Raw genomic sequence first — 14,779 nt, forward strand, 5'->3', positions numbered from 1 at the left:
GCAAGACAAGTGTATCAAAGTAAATATCTAAAGTCTCAACACCTACTTGAAAATATCCGTAGATGATTCATACATCATTTTACCCAACAAAATAAAAAAGACAAGTGTCAAGTCTTTGTGTAAACAGTAGCATAAAACACAACATCTCTCTACCCTTTATTTGGTTATCTATCAGGTCGATGCCAACCTGCCATCATTATATTCGAATCATTTGATCCGAGCCATACAACATAGTTTATTTCACACTAATGTCACCCTATCATTTCCTTTAACCATATGGCTCTGATCAGGATCACAAAAGTAGCTTCATTTAACATGTTTTGTTTTAAATATACATGTTTCTTGCAGCAATAGTATGATGGTGCCTCAAAAACATGTGTATTCTTTTTTGTAATTAATGGTATTTTCTATAGATTTTATTATTTAGAGGACCTATCTATTTGTGCCTACGAGAATAAAACATAATCTTGCTCATGTTATCATGTGGTAAATATTGCGAAACATAATCTCGAGGGACAAAAGGAGCACATATGGAGGAGTCATACCACCTCTTCCTAACTACTAATTGACTGATGTTTATTTTAATGGTAAGTCATCTTTCCTCGGGAACTAGTTAATTTCTACGCAAACATCTTCATCTATGAAGTCAACATCAATTTGTGACATATGTTTTACCTTTTTGCGTACATCATTTAAAAAAATATAGTATGCAATATGATACCTCTTTCGGGACAATTACAAACTCACCAACTTATATATGTGCTCTTGTGTCTAGAATGCAGTACAGATCACTTAGAACACATAAAGAGAATGTTCTAGAGTGAGGGGAAGTGTGTAACTTAGAATCTACTGTGTCCGTTAATGCTCTCTTGTGCACTACTTTCTACTTAAGATCTCCCACAGACAATAGTGGATATCATGATCCAGTACTATCATGAATCACCATGCAAAGCCAAATATGCATATTGCAAAAACAGTATAGTACTAATTGAGAAATAGAAGATGCTAGTATCATATTATGATATTGTATCACAATATGTATCACTATATGTGTCATACGAAACAATAAATGAAATCATTTAAAACACTAATCTATAACACTATGTACTATGAAGTTAGTAACATGTACGATACTATGATATTCCCCACTATGAACAACCTAATTTCTAATATCTAATAGGTTAATATATTTCACTGTTGTGGACTGGTCCAACTCTGATGAGCAAAACCCCCGCCGCAACAGGTTTTACTACACCGGACACGATGTTCATTATTGGCGTGCAAAGGCCCGTCAACGAGATTTTTATATATTTGACAAGCAAACTGCGAAAGACCGTATGTTATGTTTGTTTGTACGGGTTTGCTCAAATGCCCGTCTACGATTGTGTTTACCGCGGACGATTTTTATTGTTTACCTATTGACAGTAATGTTTCTAGAGGGTATTGTTGAATAGTACTATCTCAGTGTGCCCATGCACAGAAGTCACACAGCAGTACACAGTTGCACTGGCCACCAATGCATATCTCAAAGTAGCATTCATGTTCATCTCAGAACTCATGTGTATCTCAAACAAATACAAAATCAGTGCACTGCAAGTCATATTTCACAAACTACAAATTCATATGACACATTTCACGTGAATCCGAAGAACTAGCGCTTATTTATACTCCCTCCGTTCCAAATTACTTGTCACAGATATGGATGTATCTAGATGTATTTTAGTTCTAAATACATCAATCTCTGCGACGAGTAATTTGGAACGGAAGAAGTATATACTAGTAAATGCTTATGTGTAAACTAATCTGTGCTTGAATGATTAGGAGAACAGTGGTATCTCCAGCCCACCAGAATTCAAGTCACCTTGTTATGTATGCTCGCTATATATTTTCCGCCAGCTCATATGAAAGTTACGTGACGTGAAGCTGTGATGCAATGGCCGACATGACAGATCGTGCGATGTGTCCGGTTTCTCTTTCGTCAAACACAACAAATCGTGATTAGAGGGGCCACTATAGCCAATAATGTTGGTGGGTCGGAAGAGGCGGTGTCTAACTGTGTACTACCACTATGCTGTTGCATTTAGGGTTCACACAAAACTGTTCGGCATGTACGTACGTACTCCTACGTACAGGTCCATCTCCAATCAATCTGAAGAAGAACGAGAGCTAGCCTGCTACTAATTGAATACCCATGCAGGGAGGGACCTCTACCTAATGCCACAGCTACATTTACTCCCGCCTCAATTACCAGTGTAAAACGCGACCTGAATCTTTGGTCTCGGGTTCCAATGCACCTGAATTGAAAATAAATTTAGTAAATTCAAAAGGACTTACAAAAATTCTGAATTTTTTTGGAATCGAACATGATCACGTGTTACACTTGTGTGAAAAGTTTCGTGAATGAATGACTTTCATGGTGTTCTGGGCGAAAAAAACAAAATCAACACTATATGAAAGTTAACATTCACGCTTTTGCATCGATCGGGTGACGACAACGCTTGTGCATTCTTTTCTTCTTGGAAGCGTTGCTTTTGGGGAATCCCTTTTGTGGTTTGGGTGTTGTCTTCGGTGGTGGTTAGAGTGCTCTTGTTGCGAGTTTCATCACCACGACGAGGTCTTTGTTTTCTCTTTCTCTCTTTTTTATTTTTTTTCTTGCCTATGTGCATCTTTTATGTCTTTCGACATCTTGTTGGTGCAGAAACAAGGTGTAATTGATATCTTCACGATATTAATATATTTTCCTTATAAAAACACACTTTTTGTACTCACAATATTTTATTTTTTTTATTTTGGCAATGGAGCCCGATCGAGCAGAACTTTTTCCACGAGTGTAATACCAGATCATGTTTGATTCCAAAAGGTTGCAGGAATTTTCGACTCTTTGAATTTTCTAAAAAGAAATTTCCAATCCAGGTCCATTGGGACCCGAGATCCACTGGGTATTTCCGTGTAAAATGATACTAGTATACATACTATACTAGAATTTTACAAGTAGCTAGGTGCATGTACTCCCTCCGGTCCTTTTTACTCTGCACATTGGATTTGCCGAAAGTCAAACTTTGCTAAGTTTGACCAAATTTATATTAGAAATTATTAGCATCTATAACATCTAATAAATATAATATGAAAATATATTTCAAGATGAATCTAATGATATTGGTGGTGTTATGTGAATGTCTATAATTTTTTATATATATTTGGTCAAAGTTGAATGAAATTGACTTCGGACAAACCTAATATGTGAAGTAAAAAGGACCGAAGGGTGTAAATATTAGAGCTGAAATGATCAAACTGTATGTTCAGAAGTGAAATGAACTGAGACTGTTTTTGTCCAAGAGTCAATTGTCGTTTGTCACAGCAGAAATGGCCCTCTTTTATATAAACAAATGATCCAATCATAAACATCTTTTGTCTAAGCTAGTAGAGTACAACGGGCGATGGCAAGGCATCACTTGGAAAGATGCTAGCTACTAGTACAACACAAGCCTCTCTGGTTCTACTGCTAATCAATTAATAACTCTAGTTGCTAGTACTTCACTGATCTCTACTGCTGCATGCATGCCACCAGATAAGGGGATGGATCACTAGATCATCCAACATCTCAAACTCATCTGGTGCTTCAGTTCAGTCACCACTCTGGCCAGCATTATTTCCTCCCCTGCTAATCACAAATCCAAAAAAGAGAGAGCATCAAGTACTGTACTAAAAATTACTGTAATTTTTTTTATTGTATGCATTCCACATGGTGCTAGTGGTTAATTTTGATTTCACAGTGGTATGATGCCTACTTTTACTGAAACTTAAGTGCATAATCATGTCACTTTACCTAGACGTTGTCAAATGTAGGGTCCTTCCTTTCACTGCTGGAAGGAGCACATGTAGTTACTGAACACCACTTGATTGAACAGTTCGTGCCTCGGCTCACCTACTGTTTGCATCATGTAGCTGCTGCTGCTGCTGCCGTTGTCCTGGAAAATCATGCACACATGGGCAGCCTCATTCAGCACGGCAGGCATGTACATTGAACAGTGCTTTGGAATTGGGTCCTGAATGATCGATCATGTAGATCTCTAGAGAGAGAAAGTGGCCAAACCTGGGTGCCTTGAAGTGAGTAGGTTGGGGAGGAGGAGGAGGTGCCGGTGTCCATCATGGCCTGATATGGAGCTGGGCTAGATGATCTGTTCATGGGAGGACCAGTAGGTAATGCAGCTGCGTCATGGAACATGCCTTCAATCTTCTGAAACAACAAAGTTATTTCCAAAATGTGCAAGTTTTTTAATAAGAAAGGTTGAGAAAAATATATGGTCTATCACAATGATCATATATATATTTGAGCTTGCATATTGATTAACTCATACTTGTGATTGGTCACTGAAGGCAGCCTCACTCTCCATGCCAAAACCATACACCACAGGGCTCAGGGAAGCAATCCTCATGGACAGGAACTGAATGGCAAATGAGAACTTGTTAATTAACTAAAGACATCTCCAAGGCTTAAGTGCTTTCCCTATATAAATATTGATAGTTTTTTTCTAACTTCAGTACCTCAACTTGGTTTTGCAGTGACTGCACATAGTTGATGATCTCATCCAAAATGAGAGCCTTACCAGTGACCTATACACAAAGCAGTGCACATTTTTCCTTCTAAAGTTAGTACCCCACGCACAACAAGTTATTTCAAGTGCAGTGGTGATTCTAATTAGGAGTGGTCAACTAACTTACAACCTTGTCACAGCCAGGGACCAGGGACTGCAGCATCCTCATCCTCTCACTGATCCTCTCCCTCCTCACCTGAAGCAAGAAAACAAAATGCCACAGCATATGAGTAACAAAAATAGGCCCCAAAAACCAAGCTAAGATAGCTACAACCACACAAGAGAAAATATAGTGAAGAACACCAGTAGTACCCTCTCTGAAAGGCTGTGGCTATCTGTTGCCTGCCCTCTCCTTGCCCTCACATGGATGTACCCCTTTGGTTCCTCCTCATCATCATCCATCTCCTTGCCCTGCTTTTTGCCTCCCCTCTTCCTAGTACTCTCCTTGGTTTCCTAAATTATTTTTCAGTCACAAACAATACTATCCATAAGCAACATGTGTACTGCTAAATGAATGTGTTTCAGAACAAACATAGAAGGTTCAATAAATCTGCTATACATATGGTACCTTGGAGTGGGCAGAGTTGAGGCTGGTAGTGTCCTCCTTGGGCTTCCTCTTCTTCTCCACAGAAGCAGTGGCCACAAGAGGGGTGTCAAGAACCACAGATGAGCCCTCCCGTGAGGCTGCTGCTGCTGCTGGAGCGTCCTCAGGGTTGCCATGGCAGAGCAAGAAGCTGCCGGCATTGGTGAGGCCATACTCCATCTGCTGCGGGAGGTGTGAGAATCCTTCCATTGCCCAACAGCCACAAGCTAGCTAGCTACCCTTGTGTTGGAGATGAGGTTTTCTTGGCAAGGAGGAGGGGTTCAGAGAAGAGCCAACAGCAAGTTTTTGGCTCCTTGATGTCCCTCCTGCCGGTTTATATAAAAGTTGGGGAGGGGTATAATGGTAGAGAGGGAGAGAGAGAGAGGAAGTGGGAGAGAGATGCATGATAAGACCAAATCATCACTGCATCTCTATTAATGGGGAAGATGGCAGTGTGGGCAGTGTTGAGAAAGGGCCCCCATGTCTCTTGTTGTAGGATGGAAATTAATAATGGAGGAGATGCCCATCATATATGATTTTAGTTGATTGATAGGAAATTTTTGTGGGATGGGGGAGGGGCTGGGGTGTTTTAATCTGATAGGTTGGAGCCCCTTTCTCTTTTCTGTCTCCCAAGCTGAGTGTGGAAGCACACAACACATTTTTCCTACTTTGGCTACATACTACACATTTTAGATTTTGATTTAAACGCTCTTATATGTCTTTATACAGGGAGTACTATTTTAATTTGTTTAAGTAGGTGCATTAGCTTGGTCAATTGACTGTACTAGTACCCTCTTGTCTCAGAGAAAAGCATCTGCCTTTAAATCTAGCTACCTTCTGAGACATAACCTGCAAAGGTAATTAAGTGATCTTAAAAGATAACCTGTGCACTGTGCTGTGCATATAAAGTCGCTGCATCAATAACTGCAAGCTGAAAGCCTGAAACCCCCATGACAGTGAGTATTAACTACATAATACTCAAGTGCTGTGACAGATTTTTTCGGACGGTAGTCAAAAGAGTCTTCTCGGTGAGAATACTACCGCTTCCATGCATGTCAGTCGCCGGGCACGTGTTAATTTTCTTTCCGTTTGTGGTTTCGCCCGCATTTGCAGAATTCAGCTAGAACTTTCCTGGGAATCGTTTGATCAGGAGGGGCCGTTGTCTCGATGAAATAGGATTAAGGACATGTACAATGATGCTATCTTAGAAGTGCCACATAGAATAATGGACGAGGTGAAACAAAGAGAAACCATAAAAAAAAAGGTTTGCATTCTCTTAATTAAGAGATCATCTCTTAGGAACAATTGTCACCACATATTTAGGAATATCTAGTTATTGGAGACAAGACTAAGAATGATCCATTGTACATTATTTGTTATTGCCTTATCTAGATTACATGGCGGACATAAGATAAGACAAATTTATCAACCATTGTACATGTCCTAAGTATACGATTTCGCTAATTATCAGTCAGCTGAGAATCAACTATTTCTTTTATTATAATATATATAAAGGGAGTATTTCAGTCAAATTACTAATTGAAAAGAATAGTAAACTTTTTTAAATGTAAATGTGAATTGGCTATTTCTAAATAGGAACGTGTGCGATGAACAATACAAGCACGATTTGGGGAGGGATTTTTTTTCCTCTATTGTACTGTAACAAGGAAGAATTATCTGCATAAATCAAAAGTGAACAAAAAGCTTGTGATTCCATGCACATTAAAGCTATCAATTTTATCTATAGGGTATACCGTGACCACTAGAGGGGTATCGAGGGTATTTTTGGTCCATGTATTTTCGTGGGCAGGCACCAGCAAACGCATGTGTTGAGCACACTGCAGGGAAAGCCTTGTTGGTCGAGTACCAGAAATACTCGGCGATGGCCAAAAAAGACTCGGTAACAGCTTTGGCGAGTGTCACACTCAGCAAAGACTGTTCGGCTTATACCATGTCGGCAACACGGAGTATGCTGAGCGTCGATTGTCAAGGTACTCGGCAAAGCTTTTGCCGAGTGTCATACGAGGGTGCTCGGGAATATAAAGGTCAGACGGCCAACCCATGGAAAACGGCGATGCCACATGGCACCTTGGTTTGCCGAGTGTCTACCTCCAGTGCTTTGCAAACACGGGCCGGCACGACGAGTCGCCATGTGGTATAAGTATATGCCTAGTATAGTGTCCCTGGTTCTCGACATAGGACTTTGCCAACTATTATGACTCGGCAAACAATGCTCCCTGAATGCTGCCACGTGTCCCGACATTTGCCGAGTAACCTTCCCATGATACTCGGCAATGGGCATGGATTTTGCTCCATAAGTACCGGGCTAAAATGTGGGATCCACATGTAAGTGATCCTAAACCCTTTGAAAATTAAACACTACTTTGTGTGCAATGCAAGACTAAATAAATATTATGTATTATATTTTATTTAGGGATTTATTTTTGTTGTTGCAATTGTATAAATAATTATTGCAAATACTGTTTGTATTTGCTCTATGAATATCCATGGATATCTAGTCTGTTACGGGCATGAGCAACGGGCAAGCTGCTGTTGGATGTGAGCATGGTTCTTGAGGACCTCTGCCCAACCAAATCCGTCTCCATCCAAAGTTCCAAACAACCCTAGAAGTATATTCCAGATGTCTCATATATGCAACTATTGGCTCCACGAGCCTGGAGAGCTCTCGCTGGAAATTAAATTCGAATGTGGCCCTTCTCTTTTTCCGTATGATCAAGTGGAAATGAAATTTGAATGTGGCACTTCTCTTTTCCTTTTGAGAGGAAACTGGAAGGAGTATGGTCCTTTTCTTTTTATGAGTGAAAAATAATTACTACCATTAACTGTTTTCTAGAGGGACAAGACCAATAGCAGATCCAGTAGGGTGTTTCTTTGTAATAAACAGTTTTTTTTGTGCAAAGAGGGTGTTCCAAAGAAGGAGTTGGTTGTGTCTTCGTTGGGCTAGTGGTGCTTCGGTAGCAGAAACAGCGGTTGGTTATTCTGCGACTTAGGCGGACATCTAGGAACAATTGACCCAACACCGTCCTCTTCTCTAGGTTGTGGATCCTTGGGGATCGACACCACCGGTACATCGTGCGGAGATCGATCACTACCATGTATGCTACTTCCTTGTCCAACAAGATGATGGTGCGGAACTGTAACAGCGGCAACATCAGCGCACCATCGACATGTGCGGTATGAAGAGGATATAGGGGTCCCCAGGGGCTGAATTGCACTTCTCTTTTCTTTTAGAGATTTTCTTGTAAGACTGGTGTTCGATTCATACAGAGAGCACAGTGCAAATCTAGCAGTGTTATCATAATACCAGTACAGCAAAATTAACTACAAGAGCACATTTCTTACAGCAAGCTTCTGGACAATAAAAAAAAGGACAAAATGGCCGATCCAATGAGCACATTTTGACCTGTCAGATGCAGTGCAACCAGGCATGGCATGTAAAACGAGGAAGACGCGGAGTAGAAATCAATTACTGACCCGCGCGCGCGCCCACATGCATGACGGGACGTGTACATGCATGCACGTAGTACGTAGGTGGTACTCCTCCACCGCAAACCCCAACGGAAACGTGATGGATCGGCCGATGGACGCAGGTGCGTGGCCAGAAGAGGCCGATCGACATAAGAGTGGTAGGACGATTGGACGGTCCAGACTCACACCCAGACCCAGGGCTCCAGGCTATACTACTGCACGCACTACATCTACCTACGGCAAAAGTGCAGCAGAGCTATGCGCTGTGGCTGTGGCTGTGCTATTGCATGTAGAGACGTTGCGTGGGTCGACCCTTTCCGCTTTCCAGCTCTCGGGGGCACGAAAAGATGGCGTGTATGGTCACATCCATCTCGCACAGTACGCGCCCGCATGTCTAGTCAGCTAGCTAGTCTTTTCCTCTCTCTTTTGGGAGTGGCCTCGCTGGTCAAGATGCAGCTGTTGATGCTGCTGCTGCTGCGTAGAGTAGTATACAGCCACCATCTGGCTAGCTCTCTAGGTTTTGAAAATTAGTCATACGTGAATGGAGCCGCAAAAACATTTATTGCCTACCAAAACAACAGTAGTACTTCTACCTATAGGTATACAAGCTAAGAACATCTACAGCCGATGGGCAATCCAGCCTCTCAAACACACACGGACCTGCTCGGACGCGTCAACGAGCGCTAACCTCACACATATCATATTTGCCACTCTATATCCGCATATCTCATATCCGGCGCCTTATATCCATGCTACACACATAACGTTCATCTACTCTACATGATCAGACGACGAACAGCAAAAATCGACTGCAAAGGAACACAAGATCGGCTGCAAACCAACATTAGCAAACTTTGCCACATCCGAAAGATCATTGTTCGTTACCGGACAAGTTCTTAAAACTTCTACAACTAAAAATGATATAAACATTGGGCGGAATCGCCACTTCCTCGTCGGGCCTTTGCGCTTCGGTCACCGACACTAGCACCCACCACTGCCCCCGTGGAGGAGCGGCCGACGGAGGAAGGAGACGGCGCGAGGCGGTGCGGACTGCGTTGTCCTGGCATCGCTACACGCGGGCCGGGAGGGTCCATATCCGGCGTCTGTGCTGTGCCGGCGCGGGAGCTGCCGCGACGCTCCAAATCCGGAGCTGCCATCGGTCTCCACCTTGGACCGCTCCAACGCAAAGTGGAGGTCCATCTCCTCCTCGTAGTTGAGCTCGGAACCGGAGTCGCTGCCGGAGCTGGACATCATAGTGGATGGGGTCGGAACCGGAAAGGAAGAGGAGAGGACGAAGCGAGAGAGAGTGAACTAGAGCTGAGAGCGAGGCGCCCGGATTGAGGTTATTTATGGGACAGATGTGAGGTCGATAATGGGTCGGGACTGTCAGACGGATGGGCCCTACGTGCCCACGCCGCCCCATATCCACCCTATATTTGGGCTGGATATGTGGGATGCCGGTCAGCCTGGACATTTGTCCGCGGTTTAAGAGGTCCGGTTGAGTCAAAAAGAATTGTCTGGTCATTGACCGGACGACCTGTCCAGACGTTTGAGACGGTTATGAGAGGCCCGGCTATAGATGCTCTAACAGCCTAGCAAGTACAACCACATGTATATCTAAAGATACTAAGCTCCCTAGAAAGATACAAAGAGTTCTCTGCAGTGAGATGTAAATCGTTTTTCCTTGTTTTTTGCCTCTAAGCTTTCTTTAAAGCTTGTAAAAAAAATCTTGTACATTATTTTTTCCTTTTCCTATCTATATGAAATGGGCAGAGCATCTGCCTTTCACGTCAAAAAAGAAAGATATTAAAATTTGAGCTACGTAGCCAGCATCACTCTATATAACACTATCATGTCATCAAGAGACTACTACATTATTAACCAGTCATATTGTATAGTTCACTATAATGTTGGCTATTAGATTAGTCAGTTAATTTTCACCTTCTCTATTCCCCTTTACTCTCATTTACTCTTTGTACTTCTATTAAAACGTGTAGAGATTGGCCCTTGCATGAGAAACCACGGCTTCCCCCTTTTTTTGTCCCCTCCTCCACATAAGCAAAAGTATCATGTAAGCACACTTATACTCTCCGATTATAAATGGGACTACTACGGCATCAGCCAGCGGATCTTTTTAAAAGATCTGCTGCCTCGTGAGCAGTCGGATCTGGCACAATCAATCAGCCAAACGTCTTCCTCTACTTTGTAAAAGATGTCTTGTTGAGGAGACATTCGCAACAGAGGTTATGGTTGCGTTCTTTCTGCAACGTAAGTTGTGTTGTGGGATTTTTTTGAAATATGGGTTGTGTTGCAGAACTTTTTTTCCAACATGGATGTGTTGCAGGGTTTTCTTTGCAACATAGGTTGTGTTGCGGGATCTAGCCGCTGCCGGATCTAGCCCTTGGTCGGTTTGCAACAAGGGGCTGGTTGCATAACCTCTTTCTGAAACAGTGGATCGGTTGCAGAATGTGGACACGAAGGGTTTGCTGCTGATCGTATGATTAAGAGCCTATCCGATGGACATAAAGGCGGCGGACGCTCGCACAAGATCGGTCGGTTCAAGGAAATCATTTCCTATTATAAATGTATACTTTGCTCTACATACACCATCTGGCTAACTAGCTAGCCAGGTTTTGAAAATTAGGCCCACATAAATGGAGCCGCAAAGGAAAATACCCCCATGAAAATTCAACAGTACCCCTGTATTTGGTTGTATATTTAATTGTCTGCAAGTTTGTGAAGATTTTGAGCTATGTGCCTTTGTAAATTCAAGCTACATACAGTGAAAGATGTTACTAACAGAATAACAGATATTAAGGCATGGCATGCAGCAGCCATTGGGCTGTAGGGGCCGTGCATGCATGCATAATGTTGTGCTTGTGCGCCTCGGGCACTGCGTGCATGCATGAGGTGCTGCATGCTTAATTTGGTGCAGCAGGCTAGCTAGTGCCATCGGTGATCGACCGTCCAGTTACCAATGTTATCACATGTATATAGTAGCGAAATTCATACAGTATAAATTAGCTGGGTGCTTTGACCGCTCACTCCTCGGTTAATTGCTTCGCGCACCGTACGTACGTGCTGTGCGTGTATCGTCATCTTGCTCCTGCATGCACACGTGACGCGCATAATGAACTACTGTATGTACGTACATACTCCCTCAGTTTCTAAATATAGGTCTTTCTAGAGATTCAATGTTGACTACATACGAATGTATATAGACGTAGTTAAAGTATAGATTCATTCATTTTGCTATGTATGTAGTCCATAGTAAAATCTCTATAAAGACTTATATTTAAGAACGAAGGGAGTACCTAATTTACCTACGCTATATCCTCTCCTTTTTGCGAAATGTTATGTCCTATTTGTCACATATAATAAGTTGCCTGATGACATAGGCGGTTTAGAAGGATGGCCGGGATGGGGCGGCGACGTGCGTGAGAGCGCCTTCGGCAGCGTGTGGCGGTGGCAGACATTTGGGCCAGCGAATCGGGCGGATTAGAGGAAGGAGAAGAGAATGGAGAATATCCCTGCCTGGAGCTAGGAAAATACATTAAACGTTTTATTTAGATCAAACGGCTTAAAAACTCGACTTTCCCAAAAAGAAGAGAAATAGCGGAAATTCGCAGGGGCGCGCACCTTCCAAGTCATGCCCGGTCGGTTGATTGCCTCGCGATTCATGAAGTAGTTGGATCCCGCACAAGGGCACAGTAAATTTTAAGTTTCAATTGTTGAAACTTACAATTTTTTAATTGAAAATTGTGATTCTCGCTCACTCTTACCAAGTTTCATGGATAAAATTTTAAGACGTTTTTGTCAATCGCAGGCACAAAAATCATAATTTTATTGTTCGCCCGTACCAAGTTTCAGCACTTGAAACTTAACATTTACTATCAAAATTCGTAAAAATATATTTAATATGGATCTTATTTGAAAGCTCTCACCATGAGAAACATGAATATAAAAACAGAACTTAATTTAGACTTTTCATTCAAAAGATATTAAAATTTTCAAAATCAGACACCAAAACTAAAAACACGCGCGAGAGACTCGGTGCCCTGTGACCCGCGTGCCACAAATCCGCCCCCAGGAAATAGAGGCAACTTACGTACAGTCGGTTCCAATCTATGTGTTCGTTGCTAGTATAAAAAATTCATTCGTCCGTACTGACATACGTATCCACGCATGCATATGCATGCACCATGTGCCACTTGCAGATACTGAAATTTATCTGTTTATCAACACTGTTTAACCACAAGAAAGCCTGGCCTATGGTACGTACCGAGGCAGCATGGCTATCCATGCTAGCATGTTAGCGTACGCGCTTCTGGCCATCCGTGCGTACACATCTCAGCTTGTGTCTTTCCGTGACGCACCGTACGTACCGTGCTTGCACAGAGAATTGACTCATCGCAGCAGAAAGAATTACTCCCTCCGGTCCATGTTAATCATATCTGATTTAGTACAAGAATTACTACTATTTTATAGTGTATGTTATATAGTTTACTCCTCTCCCGTTTTCTATGCATCCTTACACCACACATTTTGCTCTATGATCAGCCTTTTCTCCTCCTTCCTTCATCTAGCAGTTTCTTCTTGTAGTTGTAGGAAAAGACATTTAAGTCCCTTATTTAACTACATATTGCTAAAGCTAAATTGGAAACACACACATGGCAATTTCATGTATTCTGACGATCGGCCTCTCTATATATGTATCCTCTCCCCGGCGACCCTGATAACGAAGTGAAGAGACGTAGCTACGTGTAGCTAGCTTAGACCAACAGTGGTTTGATTGTTTGGTACACAACAAGTGCCGGGCCCTGCTACGTAGACAGCGATCGATCCGAGCACATGCAGTTGAATACTTGAATCTTCAGTGGCCCGCGAGTTTGCCAAGCATTTCTAACTGCGACATAGCCTTTGTAAATTCAAGTTGCATACATAGTACTACAGTGGAAGAAGTTTTTCTTCTTTTTTCGAGAAGAATACAGTGAAAGAAGCAAGCTAAACAGAAATTAGCATGCAGTCGAGAGGGCTATATATATAGTCTGTAGGGCGCATGCATGCATGCAATAATGGAGTTAGTGCATCGATCAGTGCATGCATGCATGCGTCGCTGCTTTCGTGGATCGTCCAGTTACCGATTCAATCACACGTATAATGGCAAAATATATAGTGCATCTGTTGCCATGCTCGGTCCACCACCGATCGTTTATTACCGTACTGTACGGGAATATATAAGGTACCGCGTGTGTATCATCATCTTGCTGATCGTGCACACGCACGTATAGTCACTGATATACCTGACGTACCTCCACTGCATGCATATACGTGCTGTTCATTGTTGGTAAGTAGCTACTGAAAATCCTTAGCATGTACTCGTACTCGCCATGCATGCATGCATCGTGGCTGATGATCATCGATCAGTACACCACGTACTGAGATTTTACTATTTCTTAACACTGTTTAACCACATGATAGGGCTAGCTTGGCCCCATGGTACGCATCTCAGTTTGTATCTTTCCGTGACGCACCGTACCGTGCTTGCACAGAAAACTATTGACTCGTTACAGACGGAAAATAATGTGGTTCTTTTGTCATTGACTATTCTCTAATTTTTCACAACTGAAGTTGTGCTTTAAACTCATCTCTTATTTTTATTTCAAACTTCGAGTGCACACACATTCCTCACAACACCACCACGTTCACACGTCTACTCAAGACTTGAGTCATGGAGTTCTACGGTCGACAGACGATACCACCACGGCCGGACTTCTTTTCTGCGGGAGCACGCTCTTTGATGACGATACAGTGGTAGTTCCACGAATGTGGCATCCAAGTCAACACAACACAACACAACTGAAAAGCAATCAAAAAAATTGTCCATATAAAAGAAAGCTTCACGAAAAACATAAATGTCCTTCTAAAGTTAGTAAGAATTTGAAATCATCAAATTCAAGATAGTAGAAAAAAAATGTCCATTGATTTTAGCATGGTTATGGAAAAGCATGGGATTCAAGTTCCTAAAGGTTTTCTTTATTTGTAACATTTCTTTATATTATTCCTGCAATGAATTATCTAGAATATTGTTGACTTTTCTGTGACACCACCA

At 42.2% G+C, this 14,779-nt stretch overlaps 1 protein-coding gene across 3 annotated transcripts; it reads right to left on the reverse strand.

Annotated features, from left to right (window-relative positions):
* Positions 1-3,348: 3,348 nt before the first annotated feature.
* On the reverse strand, positions 3,349-5,513 carry LOC119302246 (transcription factor bHLH137-like). Of its 3 annotated transcripts, none has more exons than XM_037579286.1 (8): positions 5,164-5,513; positions 4,908-5,048; positions 4,726-4,791; positions 4,546-4,614; positions 4,359-4,445; positions 4,094-4,234; positions 3,827-3,968; positions 3,349-3,658 (listed from the first exon to the last, which is right to left on the reverse strand). In XM_037579286.1, exons 1-7 carry the CDS (start codon positions 5,386-5,388, stop codon positions 3,858-3,860), a joined length of 840 nt encoding a protein of 279 aa, XP_037435183.1. In that variant the 5' UTR covers positions 5,389-5,513; the 3' UTR covers positions 3,349-3,658; positions 3,827-3,857. The 3 variants fall into 3 exon arrangements, with proteins under 3 accessions (XP_037435183.1, XP_037435182.1, XP_037435181.1); XM_037579285.1 differs by having other exon boundaries at positions 3,349-3,661; positions 4,094-4,237; positions 5,164-5,512; XM_037579284.1 differs by having other exon boundaries at positions 4,094-4,237; positions 5,164-5,509.
* Between the last annotated feature and the right edge of the window lie 9,266 nt (positions 5,514-14,779).

The sequence above is a fragment of the Triticum dicoccoides genome, chromosome 5A (genome assembly GCF_002162155.2).
Source record: "Triticum dicoccoides isolate Atlit2015 ecotype Zavitan chromosome 5A, WEW_v2.0, whole genome shotgun sequence".
NCBI lineage: Eukaryota > Viridiplantae > Streptophyta > Magnoliopsida > Poales > Poaceae > Triticum > Triticum dicoccoides.

Excerpts from the sequence above, each read along its gene's own strand:
- LOC119302246 (XM_037579285.1), bottom strand. The coding sequence starts at position 5,388 with ATGGAAGGATTCTCACACCTCCCGCAGCAGATGGAGTATGGCCTCACC. Across the intron at positions 5,049-5,163 it reads TCAACTCTGCCCACTCCAAG|GAAACCAAGGAGAGTACTAG; the intron begins GTACCATATGTA and ends AAAATAATTTAG. Across the intron at positions 4,238-4,358 it reads CCTTCAGTGACCAATCACAA|AAGATTGAAGGCATGTTCCA; the intron begins GTATGAGTTAAT and ends TTGTTGTTTCAG.